We start from the raw sequence: 22438 nt of genomic DNA, 5'->3' as shown, positions 1-22438 counted from the left end.
CCTGGGGAGGAACGGGGCGTGAGGCGAGGGGCCGGGGCTGAGGCCGGGCGGCGACGCTCGGGGCCGGCGGTTTCCCAGGCGATGGGTGGGGAGAGGAGGAGGAGGAGGAGGAAGAGGAGGAGGAGGGGTCCTCGCGGCTTTATCTCCCACCCGGCTCCGCCCGCCGTCGGCTGTCTCCCGTGACCGCAGCGCACCGGCGGGCGCAGCGCGGGCAGGGCAGCGCCCATGGGCTGCGGCAACTCCACGGCCGGCAGCGCGGGCGGGCGAGGTAGGGCGGCGGGGCGGGCCGGGCCGGGCTGGGCGAGCGGCGGAGCGAGCATCCCCGCCGTGCTGGGCAGCTCTGCGGGACTGCGGGGGGCGGCGGCGGGCACGCACCGCACTCGGCGGGGATACAGCCCCCGGCGCGGGGGATACCCGTCCGAGCCGCGGGAATCGCTGCCCGCCCTCTTGCAAGAGCATCTTCCTTTCCCGAGGCTGATCCGTTTGCTCAGGGCGAGAGGGTGATGTGGCCTGCCGCAGCCCCGGCGGCTTTCTGGTGCCTGCTTGTCGCTAGAGTCACCACCTCCGACAGAAGCTGCTCAAGGCACGGCGAACCCAGGCCGGGAGCTGGACGTAACGATCCCGCCAGGGGTGTCAGCTCCATCCTCCTCGCTTCCCTATAAGGCCACGAATGCCACTTCTGAAATGAATTTGTGCGACATCTTCGTCTTTTGCTTGTTGGAGAAGTTGGAGGATATTCCATGATTGAGGTTTCATGCATGTTAATGTGTACTGCTGGCTGGTGAGTCCAGCTGGCTCCCTTATTTGTTCATTGCTATTTTCAAAAGAGATAAGATCTGGGAAGATGGTGCTGTTGTGCTTTTCCTCCCCCCTGCCCCCGCAGAATAGGAAAGTACATGGAAACTGGTAAGTGGACCTTCACCCTGTAATTATAATATGAGCATTTCCCAATCGTTTTTCATCCCAGCTGCACTTGGCAAACATTGCCACCTGTTCCAGTACCTTTATCAAGTCTTTCAGATGCACTTGAGAGCTTTCAGCTCTTCAAAATATGCAAAATAATGGTTGGACAACTTAGAATTACTGGGTCCCCATCTCTTACTGTTTTGATTTGATTTGAATTAACCAGAGTTTCAGTAGTGCTTTGCGTGGTGCTAGTCCTTTCTTGGTCCTGCCTGTGAGCGTGAATGATGCTGTCTTCTTTAGGGAGTACATATGTGTGTATGCTTGTGGGTGCAATGCTGTTCAACTCTGCGCTCCACACTCAGAGGAGATGCTGTTCAACTCTGCACTCCACACTTGGAGGAGAATGTGATTCAGCCATTCCTTACTCGGTTTCTGTTAAATGATTATAACTTAGGTTTTAGATACTATGTCTGTCCATCAGAGGCCTCTCTCACCCATAAAGAACACATTGTGTGAATTCGCTTGAACATTCAGTGCTCTTACTGGAGCTGTCCCATTTGCATACATGAATTCTCTCCCTTCAGTTGATTCCCACATTGCTGTGACTGGAAGTTCCTTCTGTATATGACCAGTCTAGCTTCATACCATTGAGGTGATGCTTGTTCACATCCGATTTCTGTTTGCTGGATAAAAGCACCAGAGAAGTTCAGACTGTTCAGTCAATTATTAGTCCATTTGTGGTAGTTTCTAAGTTGATGTTGATTTGACTGTCCTGTGGAACTTGTACCAGAGTACAAATGGGTAAATGTCAAATAGACTAACTCTGACAGCAGTGTTTTTCTCTCAAAGTTTGTTTAAATGTGTCCCTTTGCATTAGAGGTAGTTGTCGTGAACAGGTTTTGGCCTGATACATTAAGTATTTTCACTGATGGTCTGACCCCTTTGATAGTTAAACTTACTTATATGTTTTACATATACATTTGAACTTGCATTTTTGTAAACTTTTAAATGCTCTTTAGAAACATTCCACAGATCTCTAAGGGCTTAGTGCAGGTAAAAACCAACAATGCCACGTAAACCCCATCTTTAGTATAATGGAATTATTACTATTGCATTGATAGACCTCTCCAAATCCAATGGAGCTCTGAAAGGTCCCCTTCACTTCTCACTTTTACCACTGTCAGTCAGGAATTACTCTGTGCAGTCTATGGTCTTAAAATAACAAACAGCTGGTAATAAAAGCAAGATGTCAGATGTCTACTATTTATTTACTTCATTTAACATTCCTTACAAAGTGAGTCTAATAAAAATAAAATTATTTTATAAAGGGGATATTCCATTTTTGCTTGGAATCCTTGAGCTTTTCAGGAAAATGCAACTCCTAATTTCACCAAAAGATGTGAAGACTGTGTAAATACAAATAAATTTTGTGGCATGCGTAGCATGACTACATTTTTAATGCTAAAGTTATGACTATTCTGTAATCGGTAATGTCAAAGCTAGAGGTACATAACATGTAATTAACCTGTAACACTCTCTGTCATATCAGATGACTAAGTAAAATATTGAAGTATACAGAACACATTAAATGTGTTAACACCGATCACCATTTTCTTACTCTGGTAAAATTCCTATTGTAGCCTAATTTGATTTTTTTCTGAGCAGATGTATATATAGTGATAGTTCAGCTAATGATATTATCTTCTGTTGCATGGCTAGAATGACATCAGACCTTTCAGCTCTATGGTCTGTGAGATCTAAACTAATAGACATGATGTAGAATAACATTTCTGTCTGTGGTGCAGTACTTCAGAACACCAATGTAACTCACAGCATTCAAATGTTCTTTCCAGAGTATCAGACAGTGGCAAAATCTCTTCAATTGAGAAATGGCAATTTCAGTTATCCAAGTAAACTGATGTATATACATCCTTCTTAAATTACCTAGCTATTTTATGTATTAACTATGGATTATAGTTATGTATGTCTCAACTTGTTGTTTTCCTTATGTTTTGTTGTCTCATTTTACATATCCTTCTTTCATGTTATTTCCTAGAGTTTTAGAAGCTCAACAATAGCTCTTTTTTTTGTGTACGTCTTTTTAAAATATGCTCTTATACATTCATTCCCTTTTTTTTTCCTGAGTTAAGGCGTTTCCCTTGATTCTAATGATTCTTCACTAAAAATTTTTAACTGCCTCCTCCTTTCCATATCTAGTATAGTAGCAATGACAGCACCTTAAATTATAGTACTCTTTGGAGGCTGTCAGTCTAGCCTTAATTTAAATATATAGAGAAGCTCTTTGTCTGTGGAAAGCTTCAAGTACAGTCAAGTTATGATGAAGGAGATCTTTCACACCAAGTTTTAGCATATTTATTAACTTCAAGTTTGGTGCAATGCCCAGGAAGTCATCATGCCATTCTATTGATTGGGTCTAATCTGTGTACCGAACTCCCACCTGATGAGCTGAAGAAATAATTGACATGAAGCAAATTGATGATATTCTGTCATCAGTTACAATGGGGATATAAATAAAATAAATTCATGGATGTTAGAATGCACTTCCTTACTGCTGACTGTTGGAGCCTGCAATAGAAAGAAGCCTGCAATAGAAAACTCATTCTTAACAATTGCATGTATGTGTGTGTAATTTGCAGGGGTTTTATTTGCTTTTTGTAACAATTTGGTGTGCAAGAAAATGTCATAGAACATCGTTCATTAAAAAGTATTAGAAAAATGTTTCATAATCTGCTCAAAAGTCAGGTCCTGGCATTTTTTGTATCCATTTTATTTATGTGAGGGGTTGCATCTCATGCTTTTTATACTTTTCTGAAGCTTTTGCCTCTCACCTTCACTCATGATGCATTTCTCAGCACAGAAGAGTATCCTCAGTGGCTACAAATGTCTCTCAACCATCTTTTGCATTAGGCCTGCATTTACCAAAATCCTGTAGTATCACCAAGAGAAGCTGCTGTTGTTCGGAAAGAGCAAAACCCCCTCTCACCTAGTGGAAGATGCTTTGGGATAAATTCATCTTCTTTTTTACTTGTTGATGTTTAAATGCTGTGGGGTTTTTCTGAGGGATCACAGCTCCACTCTTCTACACAGAATGTTTTTCTTCTGTAATCAGTGGGGCTCAGAGCAATGTGTGGCTGAATGGAACACGATTATTTGCAGGCTGTACTCTTTCTTCTCCTTCTGCAGCTCTAAAATACCAAAACGCAGCCGTGATTCTACTGTGTAAATGGTATGAGCAGAGAGGTCATTCAGGACAATTCATTATTTCCTATTTTTTATGGATGTGACTTTGTAGCTACTCTTCAGTGTCTTGCTGAGGTTCGGTTAGAAAAACCAAGCAAGGAAGAGCCTATCAAGACAAGGCTTATGGGGTCAAGTGCTGCCTTTTCTTAGGCCAAGCTCTTATAGTGGGAAAAAATGGACAAACTTTATATATGTGAGCCTTTTCTCAAGTCATTTATGGAAACCATCATATCTATGAGAGCAGTAGGCCTTGCTGCTATGGAGCGAGCTGTAGAGTGTTTGTGGATTGGGAGTAAACAAGATTCTTTGGCTGAACTTCTGACAGAAGGAATTTGGGCAGCAATAAAATTGTGTTGCTCACTAAACGTGCAAGAGTTAGACAAATATGTTGGTGAAGTAACAGAGTGAGGGTGAATGGATTGGACTTCACAAATAAACATGTCCGTATGAACTGAGATTGTTTTGGTTCCTTGAGAAATAATATCTATGTGTAAGGAATGTTCAGGCTCCCGAATGAACAAAAATTTAGAAGTTTTTACATTGAGATTTTTTTATAGTACACCTAGCTAAAATTATGTTCATTTGCAAGCTCAGAACTCTTGCAGGAAGAAAACTCCTTTGGTAACTGGAAACACTCTCAGATCTGTTGTCAGGTACCTCAGTGATACTTGAATGAATTTTAACCAAACACTTGTTTCACTTTTGCTGGTGAAAATGAGAAATAAACCCCACTGAAATTAATGGAATTCCATCAATGAAGGTGAGGATAAACTGGTTTGCTGTGCTTATAAAAAAGTAGAAAACAATGTTTTTCTTTTTATATGTATTTTTAAATTTATTGTAAAAGTAAAACTGATTTCTTAAAAAGTGAATTTGTTTTGATCATACTCAGTTCTCAAAGTTTTTGTGTGAAATACATTTCAAAACACTGCAGTGATTTTTCAGCAGTGTACCCTTGCTAATATTCCAAGAAAACAAGTGCTGCAGTGTGTGAATGTTAGTGGCATATTTCCAAACATGGAATTTTATAGCTCTTATCAAAGCCCGGGCTGATGGGTTTGAGTGACATCTCCCATCTCCAGAGTGAGGATGTATTTGTACCATAATGCATTGAAGGCAGGCATGGCACTGAACATGGACGTGGCACTGAAGTACGCCCAGTGATTGACTGGAACTTGATTATCTCCTCTGGGGAGTGTAGCAGTGCTGCTGTTGGCACACAATTTTTTTCCCTTGGCTTGAGGTTTCAGTTTGGGGATTAAACACTGTACTTTTGCTGTACTTCCTGCAAGCAAGACAAATTTTTGAGATCGGCATCCAAGGTGCTTACACTCAGAAGAGTCTTGGCAAAGGCCTCTGAAAGGGTTGTGAACCTTTTAGAGAAACTGATTTTGATCACAGAGAGTTTAGACTAAAACATAGGAAAGTTATGGCCCTTGTGCAGACACAGCAAAGGAATAGTTTCTTCTGGAAAAAATTAAAAATCCTGCTAGGTCCAGCTAGGTTTTTCAAAACGCATGTTGTCTGAAGTGTTGCCGATGCCTGGGCTCTGTCTAGGGGTACAAGGGGGTGCCCTGAAGGCTCATTGCTGAGCTGACTGCATGAACCGGCCTTGGTAGCAGAAAATGTCTCCCTACATTGACAGAGATTGAGCTTGCACAGCAATGCCAGCCTTCCATCTGGGTACAATTAATTGTACAGGTAGTGCTTCATAGATGTGCCCACAAAGCCGAAAAGTCTCAGAGGGCTGCCTGGTGGAGTAAGGTTGCAAAGCAAAGGCCTAAGCTTATTGTGACTAGAGCTACTCCCTTCAACTTATCTAAGGCTTTCTGCTGATACATGTAGCCATACTGAGATTTTGCTGACTCTGGAAGCAAGACTAACAGAAAAAATGTGTACAGTTTCATACTAGTCTAGTCGATGTTGTTGCCGGGAAAATGAGGGATAGTCAGGCCATAGGAGATAGGAATGACATTGTGTTCAGGAATTAGCTGTAAAGGGTGACGTTTTCTGCCGTTCAAGCAATCCATTCAGGTAGACAGAGCCAGAAAGCCTTGCAGGTCTATTACTTCCTCTTGTTAAAAATAAGTATGCAAAAGGCATATTCTTACACATCAAAGAGAGATGAAAGGTATTTGCTATTTATATATATTTTTCATCAGCAGAAGAAATAAAAGTTTGCCAAAAAATGAAGTACTGTGGAAGAAAAAAACGCAACCTATCTCCAACCTCAAAAAAATCTTTGTGATTGGCTACTTCAGTTTCTTCAGAATGAGCTCAGATCACCTTTTCCAGCTAAGTACTGAGAGGAAAGGAGAAGTGAAAGGTTTTTCTAATGTCTGCTCTAACTTCTGTAATTAATAGAAGGGATAATTTACTGGTTACTCAGCTGAATTATATACTAGCAAGAGCAACATAACATTAGTAACTTGGGAGGAGCAAGAAAGAGTTTGTACTTGGGTAAATGTTTATCTCCCAGCAAGAAACATCTGAGTCACCAAAACAAAAAAGTCTGTCACTTATACCAGGCAGCCAGGTGGCAGCTTTTGTCTCTTTGGTTTTTTGTTAAATAGCAAGATGAATTAAGGGGTGGTTGATCTCGTTAGATGTCTGTGGCTTTGGAAGGGTTGTGTCCCAATGTTTATATTAGTTCTGCTACTCATTTTATAAAACTTTGTTTATCTGGCAGGAAGAATGAGGCAGCATTTTACACATGTGGTGCCAGCTCTACAACTCCATCAAGTGGCAGAATAATCGGGCATTTGGGAGTAATTGCCTGGTTAGTTGTGCCAACTTTGTGGCAGACAAAACCACCAGAGTTCTGAGCAAATGGAAGCATATAAAATTCAGAAAGAGTATTTTTTCTTATGTTGCTCCCATCTTGAGTGACTGCACCTGGGCACTGGTCCACAGCAGCATCATTTTCACACTGGGCCACTGAGTCTGGCCCAGATGTGATAGATTTAAGAGATTGTGTGGATAGTCATTAAGGATAAATGTAGCAATCATAAGAAATGTGTTCTCTTACAGTAGCAAATTTTTGTTGCTATTTCTGTGTTGTTTAGGACAGAAAGACAGAAAAACAGTCCTGCACTGTTGGTTGGTTTACAGGATTATGCCATTACCTAGTAAACATGTTTTGGTGTTTTTTTTTGTCCTAGGTGCTACAGGGACTACTAAAGATGTGTAAGTACTTACTCTTCTCTACTCTTTTAAATATATAACCCTGGATATATTTTCAGTCATACTAGCCTTATACTAGATTTAGTCATACATGATTAATCTGGCTTCTAACATATAATCAACACAACCAGATGTTTACTGTCTCTAGTGACAGCTTTCATCTCCACAAAACAACTCCTTGTCTTGTTTACTTTTCTACAGATTTCTTTGCTTGTTATTTCTCTAACAGAAATTTCTCTGCTTCTGTTGAGACAGTTTTCTACCAGAGCTGGTTATGTTACTTCAGACTGCTTTTCCCCATCATGTGCCAGTGCACCTTTTTCCAAAGGCCATCTAATTGTATGAAGCCAGCACATACATTTCCACCAGGCCCAGTGAGAGATTTAGAAAGCCACTGAGATAAAATCCCTCTCTTTTGCATGAGACCCACTAACCTGTCCAACTTCCTTTTCAAAGTACCCACCTTCTCTAGGTATTCTCTGCATTAAAGATAGCATCTATTTGTTTGACACGGGGTAGCAGAGGCAGCCCTACCCATCCTGTTTTTCTCTAAATGTGCAAGATCTTTTTTACGGCTATACTTACTTGCTGATACAGGAATGCACAGGAACAGCTTTATTCAGCCATAAATGTATTTTTCTACCAAAGAAAACCATAAAGAATTCCTCCCCAAGGTCTTGCCTTCTCCTATTTCTTGTTACTTGTATTTGCCACTAGCTGGGAAAGATTGTTATGTTATGCAATAGGCGCATCCTTCGGTGTTATTTACTTCGCTTAGAATAACTCCTCTAATTAGATGGAGGAATCCTTGTGTAGAAATGAAGGCAGTCAAGTCAGATAAACAAGTGGAGGGAAGAGCTTAACAACAGGCTTGTCCTTGCTATTACAGAGCAAGGACAAGAGAACTAACAACAGGTGTCACTTGGCTGATCAACACTGTTGCCACAGATACTCTTGACATCTGTCTTACCTCTGTAGTCTGTTTTCTGGGCTTGTAGTGCCAGACAATAAATTACAGAAGGGAATCTTATAAAGAACCTCTTCTTGATGCAGCCTGCAGCATCACTGCCCTCAGTACTCCTGTATTTACAAACACACTGGTTTTATTTATGGCAGGACCTTATTTATTGTTCAATTTAGACGATTTAAGGACTGACTTAGAACTGCATCTTTCTTTTTGCTCATCAGTAGTTTTAAATTTCAAAATCTCATGCACTGTTGAGTTATGAATGTTGTAAGCATGTTCCTGTGCTTAAAGGTATGGAATATGTAAACTGTGAGTATATGTAGAACTGTGTTTAACTGTGTGTAAGCCTTTTTAGAGCCTGGCTGCAGGAGTTAAAATGGGAACATCCTATTATTAGTGTGAGTTCATTTGTCATGTTTCAAAATAGTATCAAAATAACATAGAAAAAAATTAATTACTTGTGCAGTCTTCAACAAAGTGAAAGGGTCTATTCTGGAGCTATTTCTCATTCAGATTAGGGACAGTGGAGCCAACCAAACAACCCATATGAGTAATAGCATGGTTGAGCCTTCTATTTGGATGTTAGAAACACACACTTACTAAAGAGGAATGGCAGTGATGACCCAAAAGCCCTAATCAGGCATTCTAATACTTAACAGAAGATTTTTATGAAGGAGGTAAACTATCAGAAAAATTACTTTCATTTCATAGAAATGAAAAAAAGCAGATTTGTATTAACTAATATTATAGATCCACAAAACTTTTTTTACACCTTTTTACTTTCATCAGCTAAAGTTTCTCTTTAAGTAACCCTTATCTTTTTCTTTTGCTGTCAAATTTCAGTCATAGCACTTTTGATCCAGAAAAACATTTAGGTGTGTCCATCCTTTCATGCTTTTGGATACCAAATCTGGTTATTCTAACATGAGGTTTCTCATTTCTTGACTGTGACTCATTGCCAAAGCACCATGACTCCTGGAGTGCACAGCCAGATGGAAGCGAAGAGGGCTGGATCCTGCTCGGGGCCCTCCTGGGTGACTGTGAGGAAGCTGCTTTGCCCTCTGGGCCTGGAGTTTCTCCATCAATTAGATAGGGGTGATGATATGATCTTCCTCTGAAAGGGTTCTTCCTCTCTGAGGGCTGTGTGGTGACAAGGACACATGCTCTGAGAGCATGTCTGCCCTCTGTGCTCCAACCCAGGATCTGCCAGCCAGCTTCAGCCCATACTCCTGCCCCATTAATCAAGAAACATTCATCACTGCTAATTGGGAAAGCCTAGCTGTAGGAGAAGTAAAGGATATGCTAGAAAGTAATGCAATGCCTGTGGTATTCAGTGTTCAGCTAAGTCTGGGGGAGGATTAGTTACACTAGGAAGGAAAGGATACAGCAGTTAAATTCCATTTCAAAATATTGAGAAGAAATGCATCAAATACAAATTAAAGGCACTTGTTCCCAAGAAACACCAAGAATCTGAGGAGTAGTTGTCTGTCACTTGTTCAAAGTTCAATGGATCATTATTAGTGGGACTACTGAACCCATGTAGAAAGAGTCTCTATAATGATCGGAACAAACAGAGCCATAAAAGCTGAGGTAAGAAAAATGTGGATGAAAAGAATTGGTGTGAATGCCTGTGTAATGGTTTAGGGCAAATTTGTTAAAGAATCTGCAAAGGAGGGCCCCTCCAGAAAGCAAAACCCACATGGCCCCTCCCCCCAACCGGTTCGGGAAAAAATTCCTCGGAGAGAGGTGGAAAGAACCTGTTTATTTGACAGACACAGCCCCCCAGCACACAAAATGAACAATACCAGATGACACCGCTTTGCGAAAGATGGCAAAATCAGAAAGTCTCTTTCGGGGGTGGTTGCTCTGTTCTCAGTCCCTCCGGCGCTGGGGCAACTGCTGCAGCCAAACCTTGGTGTTCCCGGGTTCCAGTCCGGAGCAGGTTCGAGATGGTCACAGAAACAGGAGAGGAGAAAAGTCCAGGACGGAATGTGGACTGTTTGGCTAAACTAACTAATAAGCAGAGGCAAAGCAGAGCAGAAGCAGAAGCAAGAGCAGAAAAGCAAGCCAGCCAAGCAGCAAGCTAGGCAAGAAGAGAGAAAAACAGCCCGATGTACGCTCTCTCTGGGTCCCTGATAAGAGAAACCCAAACAAAACTTCCACTCTTCAGAGCCAGTCTTAAAGGCACAGAACAGAGGAATGGGGATACAAACATCATATGTCACCCCAGGACAGCCTGTCATCTGACATTTAAAATATGTGAGAAATTACAGCTTCTTTTACCATCAAATGGACATAGGAATGATGGATGTAAAAGCTGACAGATGAACAAAGTGTGTTTTTCAGATTTTGGGTGACAGGATGACTCTTGGGACAGACAAAACCTTACCAAAAGAAACACTTATTGAGCTGTAAATATAATGCCATTTTGTGGATTTGCTCTTAAATCTGCCCACTGGCTCCATGACTCTGCCCATGCTACCTGCTGAGAACCATGCTCTCGGCTACTCTGCTCATGTCAACAGCATCTGAGGCAGCGACACAGCAGCCAGTCAGCACAAAGCTCCTTGAACTGTTAAGTTCCTTTTGCTTTCTATTCCTGGTGCAGAAAAGCTTATCCTAGCTTGCTGTCCCTGGAGGACTGCTGGACTCTTGTGTCCATGTGAGCCCAGGAGATGTGGCAATGGGAACAGTGCCGAAACCAAAGGAGCTTCTCTCCAGTCTCACTGCCATGTGGTTGAGCATTGCTGTTGTGGCTTTGCTCCATGGAGCCACCCGTGTTCACTCAGCCTGGGCACAGAAGCAGCACCTGTCTCAGTGGCTCAGCAGACACTAAACATGCAAAATTAGTGGGCACCCTGCAAAAGGGGGTCTTGAGCCACCATTTGTGAAGGTGAGAGGTGTGTAGTAAATAAATGTGTAGTAAATAAACTGGGGCAGCATTCCTTCCTGAGCTCCCAGAAAGGTGTGTAAAATGGCTCATTCCTTAAGTGCCATCGTACAAATATTTCTTTCTTTTCCTTCTCACACTCCCATGTTACTCCTATCTCTGCTCATTCCCTCTTTTCTGGTAGGGCTACAACAGTTAGCCCCCAATCATTGCCCAGCCCAAGAGCTGTTGTCTGTACAATCCCAGATTATTTTTTCTGTCATGCATTTGAAGAAAAAAGGTATTGCAAAATTACTGCTTTGATTTATAGCTAGTAAGAGGAAAGGAGGAAAGCAAAATGTTAAAAAACCTTCTTGTTTGCTCAATCATAAACCCGGATAATTTGTTTTCATGAGAGAATTACAGTAATAGTCTGTGATGCCATATTACAAAACATTTCTGGAGCAGAAGAAATTGGCCCTGTTTCCTACCAGGAAACATAAAAAAACCCAAAACAAAAACAACATTAATTTCCTGTTGGACAATACTGATTATTATTCTTACAACTCCATTTCAGAGGCTTCAAGCTGTGCCTGTGGTTTTTGGTGCCTTTAAACAACTCTTTTCTCTGGACAATGGTTAATCTGGATTATAGAAAATGTTCCAAATAATATGAGAAAATCAAGCCTGTGACACATTTAGTTGGTTCAACAGAAATGACTGTCTGTGATCTTTTGGGATCCAAAGTCCCTTTCCTTAAGTAGAATTTTTTTTCCACCTAAAAATACATCCTCATTTCCACCCACTGATATACACAGGCTTTCCATTTTCTTCAGGAGAAACTGGCCCACACTGTGACAGAACAGCTTCACGGTCCTCAAGAAAAAATGTCTCTGCATTCTCTGTCAGTGTGTGTGAAGACTGTAAGATGACTTAGGTGACTACACGGGGTCACAGGAGATGGGAAATGCCTTCTGACATGTCTCTGGTTCCTCCAGGAAGGGATGGCGGAGGGCCAGGAAATGAGGAGTTTATTGATCAGTCTTTCTTGAGTGGTAAGACGTAGACAAAGACAGCAGACGAGGAGTGCTATGTCCTGCATAAATATAATTTAGCAAAATTGAAGAATAATAAGATTTTCTCCAAGCCTCAACTATTAAGGGACTTGTGTACCCTTACTCACTGTGATGATGCAGAAAGGATAGTTGGTAATGTCCCTTAGGAAGAAGGTAGATGCCAGAAAATTTCCAAGCTGTAGCAGTAGTTTAAGGCATTTGCTCCCCTCCCAGGAGGTTTAAGGGCATTTTCTTGCACTTAAGACTGCATCTTGCTCTGAGCCCTCTGCTCTTCAGGCCACAATCCCATTGACTTCAGGGCCCTGTAAGGGCGTAGAGCCCCAGCAATTAAACAGCAGGCACATCAACCTTTTAGAGTAAATAAATTGGTCGGAGACCCAGCTGAAGTGCATCTGCTGCCCCATCCATACCCAGTCATGGAAGTAGAGCTCAGAATCTGAATATTTAAGCGAAGGTGGGTGAGTAATTTGTATGATGACTGATGTTGGGACACAGACTGAGACTGCAGCACAGGCATTGCACACTGAAGGAGTAAGAATAAATTATTTTAATTTTTTGTATTACCTTTGCCTTCATGTCAGTGCTGGTTACTTTAACCCCTGCTCCTGTTCAGCTGCATTGTACTACACAGTACAGTGCATAGAACTGACAGAGTTTTTTGAACAATGACCTGTAACTATTGTCAGATGTGACTCATACCCTTTTCACTGACTGGGCCTTCACAGCATTAAGTTGCTGTGCTGTAACATAGCAATGCTTAGTGTCAGCAAGAATAGGCCTCAAGCAGATAATAAGAAACAATATTATAGTAGAGCTGTGAAACGCAAGTAGTAAACGACACTGTTATGAGCGTTTCTTTTTGAGTCAGCAGAGAGGGGGAATTGTGGGAATCCATAAAAATCAGAAGGTTTTAGGAACGTGGTAAAAAGACAGGCCTCATACAGCAGATTTGTAAACAGTGCTAAGGGAGCAGAAAAGGTTTCTAAGCTGTAGTGAAGACATAGGAAAGAAAACAATAGGGCTGTGTAAGTTGGGCTTTCTAAGTTGCAACAAGTTTATTTAGTATAAATTTAGAAGGTTAAATATGAATAGAGCTCTGTGCTTTGTCTCTTACAAATGAGCCACTGTGTTTGAGAAAAGCTACCATTGTTTTAACCAATGCTACGTGTGCTACAGGTGATTGGATAGAATTACTGTCAGTATGCTTTTGCTCTATGTGATTGGCTAAGATGCATTTATGGTATGTTGTAACATTAAGTTTCTTTGGTCTGCTGTCTGACCCACAAGCTGTTAGCATCGCTTCATTGCCATAGCCATGTAATGAGACTGATGCTGGAAATAAACAGCTCACGACGCTGATCAAAGTGACCCCGTCCCGTTTGTGTCTGTATATAAACTGCTGGCATCAATATAACTGGGAGGAATCAAACCTCAGTGACTCTGTGGATCTACAGACTGACCTGTGATTTTGCCCTAAAGTTAAAGGAGATGTAATTGCCCATTTATATGGGATGATTAACAGCATTTGGTCTGTAAACAACAGGAATTGCAGTGCCTCATTTTATAGAGAGGCCTTGTAACAGTTTCTGGATTCTGTAATAGCTGCTGTGAAAGTTTCTTTCTCCTCATCCTCACTCACATGCCAGCACAGACACCCAGTCCCTTTCTTTCCTCTTTTAGGGGAATAGCAGTCCAGGCTTGTTCCTGTTACGTGTAGAGCCTTAATGTTCCTTTTATGTGGGGAGTAGTGTGGGGACTCACTCAGGAATAGTGTTAATTCACGTGTTTCTGCTCCCAAATCTACTTTCAGATCTCACTGGTGGGGGTCATAAAAAGTAAGCTGCATCTTTTCTCAGTCCTTTATTTCTTCTGTACCTTATACTGGTAAATTGTCCCTTTTTTATACCTGTGTGAGTACTTTGTTGAATGGTGGATGCCCTAATTTAAACTGGGGTCAGTAATGCTTCAAAATGCTTCTGAATTTACCCAGATGGACATGGAGCACCTGAAAGAAAGAATCTGCTAACATGCTTTGTATCTTTTGATGTTGCAGAACAGAAGAATCCATATCAGATGATGACAAAAGGAGGTAGGTGCTCTGCTCAACCAGGGTTAGCTTTATTTGCAATAGGCTGCAGCGAGTTCTGCTGCTGGTTCTGCATCCTTCCTTCCCTTCCCCTAAGTCCCAGCAACACCAACAAAGCAGAGGAGAAACAAAAAGAGAGGGGGAAATCTCACACAGAGTCAGGTATTGATGAGTCCACCCAGTCTGTTATTGAGCTAGGGAGGTGGGAGCTTGGTAGTAAAAAGAGCACATTATCTTGCAGCTGTAGGTGGTGTGCTCAATAAGGGCTGGGGGCCTCTGCCTTCACACCATCACTGCCACAGAAGGTGACATTAGTGCTTGTGGGAGATCTCTGCTGGGCTGGAAGTTGAAGGAAGTATGAGTCTATCATCAAGCAAATTAGAAATTGGCTCAGACTCCCAGGAGCTGGAGAAGGTGTGATTAATTCAGCACCTAACAGGGCAGAGCAGTGTAAAGGCAGGCTCTGCAGGTTATTCCAGGCACAGTAGAGGCTTTAAGACCCATTTTTTTACCCCCCTTTATCTGTCCCTGCATTTCATACAGGCTCTTTGGAGCCAGAAGGTATCCTCTGCAACTCCGTGAAGAGAGGGAGAGGGTTGGGCCATGAAAGACACTTGTGCTCCTTTATACTAACAGTTTTCTTTAAGTGTAACCCTAAGCAGGGGCAGGCAGGTTGCATTTATTAATGAGGTAAAAGAGCTATTTAATTGGTGTGCATTGTTTAAAGTGTGGTGCTTTGGTGGTCCCAGTGTCAAACATCAGTGTCAGATTAGCTCTGTCCTCAGCTGGATATACTCAGAAGAAGCTGGGCAGGTGGGGTTTATTATTGTCACAAGACAGCTGGGATCTTGTGATAAACCTCAGGAATTTGAGTGAAAAAGTACCTCCTTTCACAAGGAGAAGTGTCCCAGCTGAGCTCTGATGTGCCTGTAATTATTTTTCCACCAGGAACTATGGAGGGGTGTACGTGGGCCTGCCATCAGATGCGGCTGCCATGGCTCCCAGTCAGACGAAAGCTGCACCCAAAGGTACTGGCAGGTTGTAGATTTATTTTCTCTTGCTTTCTGGGGATCATTTTATCTAGTAGGATGTATGTCCTTTAAAAGTCAATTATTATTTCAGACAGACTGACTAGCCTTGAAGCCTCTTAATGCTGTGGGGCTGTTTATACTTGTCAAAGGGTTTGTTTCCTTTTATTTAAAATTTAACACGCTTTTGCAGAGGGATCCTAGAGCAGATGCTGACAGTGTAGGTACATGGTCTTCTGAACATCTTCTCCACTCTCTGACTGCTCTGTGAATTGAAAGAAAACAAAACCCTGTTAGGACTAAGAGGCTGTGATAGATGCACTTGCAGAGCCCCAGCGCTATTTTTAGTTTTGAAGGTATTTACTTGCATTGTGGTGAATTCCAGTAATAACAGTAAGTGCTTGCTTTCAGGTTTATTTCTGTTTTTAAATGAAACCCAGCAGAAACTGTTTCTTTTCCATGTTATATTTTTGAGCAGTGGGAAAAAGCATTAGATTTATAGCTATTTAATTGACAAGTCATAAACATGTAATTATGAAATAATGCAATATTCTTTTGATTTAACACAAAAAAATGCTACTGTCACATATGTACAGCACAGAGTTTAGTCACTGACTGGTGCTTTCAAAATTTGCTGCAAAACAAGAAAATGAAAAACAGTAGCACTTTTAACCAAAATAAAAGTAGCTGGTTTTGGAACAGTAATAACTAAACAAAACACGTGTTTTGTTTTTTTAAAGATTTTAACCATCTTTGTCTTTCATTTTCTAATTAAGATTAGAAGGAAATAAAGACATCAAGATGCAAGCAACCCGAGGTACAGTACGTTTTGATTTTTTTACATTAACATTATGTGCTTGGCATGCATTTGTTGAACAGAACAAGGCAGCAATGCTCCCTGTGATGCTCTAAGTTGGTCTGGGAATCACCAAATTACATCTCCAGCTGCATAGTAACTTCTAAAGGCTGGACCAGGGACCAGTTCTCAGTGGGTGCAGATATAAATTAGACAGTAGTAAAGTCATCTTCTTGGTGAAAATTGAGAAGCAAGGAAACTTCATTTGGGAGCAAATAAAAATCAAATGTCCTTAGTGGTACTCAGATCTCCCATAAGAGGTGAGGTACATCAGATCAGCATTTGCAGAGACAAAGATTTTTCCAGGAATGAGGATTTTGCAGTTAGAAAACATCTCCTTTTTTGGAAGGACCTTGAAGACCATAGTGTGTCACCCATTATGTAATGTATTGGAGCTTTCCCCTTGCTATGGGAGTATCTGTGAGGGCTTCATTTTCCACCAGCTATAATAGAACATTGAAGATTTATAGGCTCTATTCCTAAATGAAGAGTTTTGACTAAGTGTAAAAAAATGCTTTATTAGTTCACATCTGCAGAAAAAATAAAAACAAATCAAGTTTCCATTCAGTACTTGAACTAAATAAACATTGACAAATTTTGATATGGAATTGTTTTGATGTCTAGCCAATGGGGAGCTGAAAACTATTAAGCTGCCGACAATTTCCATAAGAAGTAGAACTCTTTCCTAGAGAAACAGTTTTGACTGTGTGGATGCAGGCCTTGTAGAGCAGAACACATATAATAAGTGCCTTTATTATATGAGTGATTAAAGCCCCAGAACTTTGGTAGGAGCAGCCCTAAACAGGGAGAACTTTAGGTGGTCTTCACAGCTAATTTCAGTAACCTGGCTGAGATGTCTAAGCTAGAAACACCATCACCCTTGACCAGGTCAAAGCTCAAGCACCATCTTGAGATTGCAGCTTTCCGTCTGTGGTTTATGAACAGAGTCTGAGTTGCTTAGGTCCTTGTCTAGGTGCTTTAGTTGAATGCTTGAGGCTGGATATAATCAATCACTTGACATTTTTTTTGCTATTTAAACTAGCTGAAAATGTGCTTTGCCTTCATTCATGCAAGATCAGAGCTTGGCTGCTGATTCAAGCTGCACAGAAGAGCAGCTTCAAAACTGCAAAGGTTCCTCTGAGCTCCGCAAGTTTATGTGCGTGTGTGTCTGAAGTTCATGGACTACAAATCTCTCAGCTTCTAGTGACAACCTAGTTCTCTGGTTTATGTATAGAACATTCCTGTGTTGCTTTTCCACTACTGTTTTACCACTCTACCTAAATCTGTTCCTTTTTTTTTTTTTTTGAACAGTCTATTAAGAACAGTTGCCAGTGCTTTGGAGAGAGCTGTCTTTTGCTGAAGATTTTGATATTTACACAGCCTTCCAGAGAGCAGGAGAGATCAGAGCACCAAAAAATCCAAACTGTTCCAAGTTCCAACAACGGGTAAAGCTTAAAGTACAGCGTTGAATTCCTTTCCAGTGATAGTTGCATTACGGAAACCTCCCGCTGTTCTCCAGTGAAAGATGAAATTAGTGAACTCATCGTGGATGTTTCTGTTCAAGAGCTAACTTTGATGATCTGCAACTTATTTCTCTGTGGCCATATTGCAGATTCCATCAGCTATCAGCTATGCTTCATATATTTCCTCAAAAAAGTTTGATAGATTTTATATAGAAAACCATCACTACTGTCCACTCAATAGTTTCTATGGTAGGTTCCTGTAAATTAATTGTTATTTTACTTCAGAGTAATATATTTGACAAGTTTGCATCTTTTTGGGAATATTGCAAATTTTAATATTTTTGCTGTGAAATATTAAGAATAGGATGAAATAAGCTTAAGACCTTAAGGTTCTTTATAATTATTACTGTCCCTTTTATACCATGTGACAAATATTAGTGTTTGATTTTCACCTTGTAAAAAGATGTTGCTCAAAGAAATTGATTCAAATAAGAATTATATATTTCATTGTATTATTTACATGTCTGTTTATATTTTACTTTAGCTATATCTCTTTTATAAAGCATTACATATAAAAATACTAACAAAATAAACTATTATGTGTCCCATTCCATGTAATAATAATATGTCCTTGCATAAGGATGAAGTGATAGTATTTTCGGAGCTAGTGGGACTAAACTCCAGTGCTGCATCCTCCTGACCTGTAGAGTATTTTTGATCACTATTAGAGTTTTATATCCCTGTCTCATCTGAAAGCATCTCCAGTATGGCAAATTGAAACAGAATGAGCATTACTACTTCTTTAGCAAGTTGTTCAGGTTTTAAAATTCATTAAGTTAATAGCAATTGTAAGTTTCGCATAGAACATAAAACAGATTGTGCATTTACAGATGGCTGAATAAGTATTTAAACTACTAAAGCCTTTTGCAGCATTCTTTAGTCAAACTCTTTTTAATGAGACTTGATACACCATACACTTTAAATAGTCAAATAAAAAAACCCCACCTAATCTGCACCATATTAATATATTACTGTACATTCATGACCATTTTTAAAATTAAAAGGAAACAACAAACCATAAAATTTGGGCATGAAGAAATAAGCTGCCGTGAACTATGAAATTCCTGCCATTTTCACTGATACCCATTACTACCAATGAACTACCATTGACTATGATTTCCAGTAACTTGTAGCTTTTACTTTTATATAGTGGTAGTTTGATGTGAGGCTTGCAAAATGAGATATTTAAAAGTATTCCTTGCTTGTTGTCTTTTAATTATTTCTGACATTATTTATTGCTATTCTCTAGCAATCTGTTACTTGGGTTATCAATGATTTCAGGCTTCCAGCTCCTGTATCTCATTCTTGACTGTCAACCTCAAACTGAGATGAAATAAGCTTGAGATTAAATAAGCTTGAAGATGTGGTGTTAAATATCTCTCAGTATGAATGAAAGTCTGTAGATTGTATCTGCCATGTCTTGGTCTTGCAACCCAGACTGGTGAGGACTCAAGTAGCCCTGGGTGATAAACATGCAGGCTTTTCTCCTACCTACTTACCATAGCATGAGGGTATAGTTTCCACTTCACATATTCCACAAATGGCCAAAATGGTTTGCACAAGTTTATTTAGTACAGAGCAATGCCTGACCTGATCACAATTTTTTTCCCCAAAGCAGAAAAAGCATCGATCATCCTAGAATACATCAGCATTCAGCTTGAGCTCAAAAAGCCAACAGCTGGTTCCAGTAATCAACCCAGTTGTTTACCCAGTTCTGTCCTTCAGTTGCTGAGAAGAATTATCAAAAAGGTGGACAGGGCTAAACTCGAACATCACTTGTTCTGCTAGTGACATCTGAAGCCCCATGTGTGGGCAGAGGGAGGAAAGAGGTGATTGCTGATGAACAGCTCCTCGCAGCTGGTGGTGGGACAGTTGCAAGGGGTACTTTCCTTGGTTCACATCATTGCTTGTTTTTCCTGTGCAGAGCTACAGAGAAGCTTGGAGCACTTTGCAGAATTGGTCTTTTAATGTTTCATCCTCTGAATGTGTGGGAGGTACAGTAGTTTCTCAATCTTTTTTTCCTCTGCGTCGTTTAATCTCAGAAGTTTACTGAGCAACTGACAAATGTGCAGCATCACAGACTGGAACCTCTAAAATAGACATACATTCATTTATGCTATGCAGGCCTGTGCCATCAAACTGAAGAGCTATGGCCATGCTCTTGTCTCAATTTGCTGATTATTGTCTTTTGTTTTCCCAAAGATCCATGAATCTAGAAACTGTGTTACAGGATGCTGTATTCTGTCCTGGCCAAATTCCACTTGGGGAACTGGTTTTCTGCTCATGAAAAGTCCTCTATGGTGAGCCGCCTTTGTTAAGAAAAGCACAAGTCATTTCATGGAGAAATGGGTGTATCTGCTCTTTCAAAACTTACAATCTATAGATATTTCTGTTAGGAGGAGGAACAAAAAATAAATCCTATATGCCAGCTGCCAGCTGTGCATGTGACGGCATCCTTGGAGAATATTTATGCACTCAAAAGATGATTCAATGGGAAAACTGAGAACAACACAAGGAGTCATTGAATGACAGAGTTATTATTAAGGAATATACTTTGGTTTTGTCAAAACATCTTGAATTACCATTTGGGAAAAATAAACATTTAAATGTTGGGGCTGTAATACCATTTTCCTTGCAGTGATTACTGTTTCTCCAGCCAGAGCTGAGGAGCCAGTGGAAATAATTCAGCAAAGAATTCTTTTGGGCTTCATAATCTCACAGTCTCTGATCTGAAATTCTTTGGTAACCCAGAAATATTATGCTTGAATTCATGAATCTTGAAAAATTCTGGAGTAGGAAAACGTAAGATTGAAACAACACAAAATATTTTATATTGCAAATTTTAGTCTCATACAAACTGTATCACCTCAAAGCTTCTCTTTTAAATTATGCTAATGAGACAGTGCATTTATTTTGCTTTCTACTTAATGCAGGAGCTTTGTTGTAAGTGCCCAACTTGTCTGTTTCTGGGTAGTCCAGACAGAAATAATGCCTGTCTTTTATGTGCCATACACATCTTGGTGTAGTTCAGATGATGTGACAACTCTAAGCCTCTATGTTGCTCAAGGGTTAAATCTTGTCACTAAGAGAGTTGCAGAAGACCTGGTAAAAGCCAGCGTAAGCTCAGTTAGAACTTCATTCACTAGAAATTAAATGTTTTCCTAGCAAAGTCCACACAAGGCTGAAACTGAAGAAAATCATAGAGGTGAAATTTGTCTCTAATGAACACAAAGTACTAATTTATTTGTTTTCATCCTGCATGGCTGGCAAAGGAGACACTGCTATATGGAACTATGGTTGAAATGGCATCACTATTCCCTGTCACCCACACAAGTCTAGTAATTCCCAATAATCGTGCTTCTCAAGCAGTCAGTGAGTCACTGCTGATCTGTTTTCTGCAAAGTAGACCTCTGTTTGGTTCCCATGGTGATCAGAAGTGACAGTTATTATGGGCTGCTACTAAAGATTAGCAGTTGTGTGTGCCCACTAAAAGCTCTTACCTGGTTATAGTCCCTGGGTGTTTTGCAGTGCATCATCATTGCTTCTTACTGACAGCAATTTAAACGCTTCCGGTGAATTGGCTTAGTGGAGAACAGGCTGAAGGAGGGGGATTTGGGGAGTATTTTTGTTTTGCAATGTATTTAGAACAAGATGAAGAAAATAACAACTCTGTAAACTTTCCATAGAGCAATGGTGGTCCAGTATTGCAGGAAATCTTTTGAGGCTGGGCTAAATGACTCAACCCTTGTTTTAAAGATGATCAAGCACAGAACTTAGGTTTATCATAATAGGAGCTATTTCATTTTATCTGATCTAACAATTTTTGCTGAAACTCAGGGGTTTTCAAACACAGAAGAACTTCCTAGACAGCAGAAATCTGTCACCCCTGTTGTGGAATCTTCTGTTTACTATTAAAATTCTGGTCACTATTAAAATATGTATAGCTGAAGATAGGACTCACCTCATGAACCAGCTTGTTCTGTGAACTGCAGTGAAACTCTCATTAGCATAGCTGTACCAAGAAAAGTACCACAGGATGAAGCCTGGGTAAAAGTGAGCTTTGTGTCCCAGAAAGGAGAAAACACATAGGAGAACAGGAGAGTGGGGATTATTGTGCAGTGAAGAGAGATGTAGAAAGAGGTTAGGAACACAAAATTATTTTAAAAAAGTATCCACTGCGTTTCTCTGTGATTGTAAACTCTACAGCAAGAAGTAGACAGCTGCCAATTGTTTGAAGAGAAATGTGAGTTGGCTTATCAGGTCATTCCAACCCTCAGATGTCTGAGACTGCAAACCTTTAAGGAAATAGCTTGTCTCATTTTTATTTGCTTAAAGTCCAGTGTAATGAGCCCATGCACCTTAATGGTCCTTCTGGGTGTTACCAGGATATATAAATATCCCGCTGTATCTTTCAAAATTTCTTTTGCTGTTTCCTTTAGTTTATGTCTATAGGCAGTCTGTGAAAAAGACGTAAATACAAAGATGTAAAAACAATTAACAGGGTTAATATAAGAATAGATTACATTGCAGGAATGGATAACATGCAAAAAGGAAGCCAATGTTTAATCTGAAAAACAGTGTAGAGATAAAACCTAAACTTTGGTTTAGTTATGCCATGTATTTTAGATTTCTGATATAACCAATGAATCACTGTGCAAATTATTCATTTGGGTCACAGCACCT

General features: G+C 40.5%; 1 protein-coding gene across 2 annotated transcripts; it reads left to right on the top strand.

Annotated features, from left to right (window-relative positions):
* Positions 1 to 50: 50 nt before the first annotated feature.
* On the top strand, positions 51 to 17944 carry C1AH12orf75 (chromosome 1A C12orf75 homolog). Of its 2 annotated transcripts, none has more exons than XM_064702543.1 (6): positions 51 to 268; positions 7329 to 7353; positions 14316 to 14351; positions 15297 to 15376; positions 16158 to 16193; positions 17544 to 17944. In XM_064702543.1, exons 1-6 carry the CDS (start codon positions 226 to 228, stop codon positions 17549 to 17551), a joined length of 228 nt encoding a protein of 75 aa, XP_064558613.1. In that variant the 5' UTR covers positions 51 to 225; the 3' UTR covers positions 17552 to 17944. The 2 variants fall into 2 exon arrangements, with proteins under 2 accessions (XP_064558613.1, XP_064558612.1); XM_064702542.1 differs by having other exon boundaries at positions 15297 to 15386; positions 16153 to 16193.
* Positions 17945 to 22438: the final 4494 nt, after the last annotated feature.

The sequence above is a fragment of the Zonotrichia leucophrys genome, chromosome 1A, assembly GCF_028769735.1.
Source record: "Zonotrichia leucophrys gambelii isolate GWCS_2022_RI chromosome 1A, RI_Zleu_2.0, whole genome shotgun sequence".
NCBI classification, from domain to species: domain Eukaryota; kingdom Metazoa; phylum Chordata; class Aves; order Passeriformes; family Passerellidae; genus Zonotrichia; species Zonotrichia leucophrys.
This window is presented reverse-complemented; position numbering and strand designations above follow the sequence as displayed.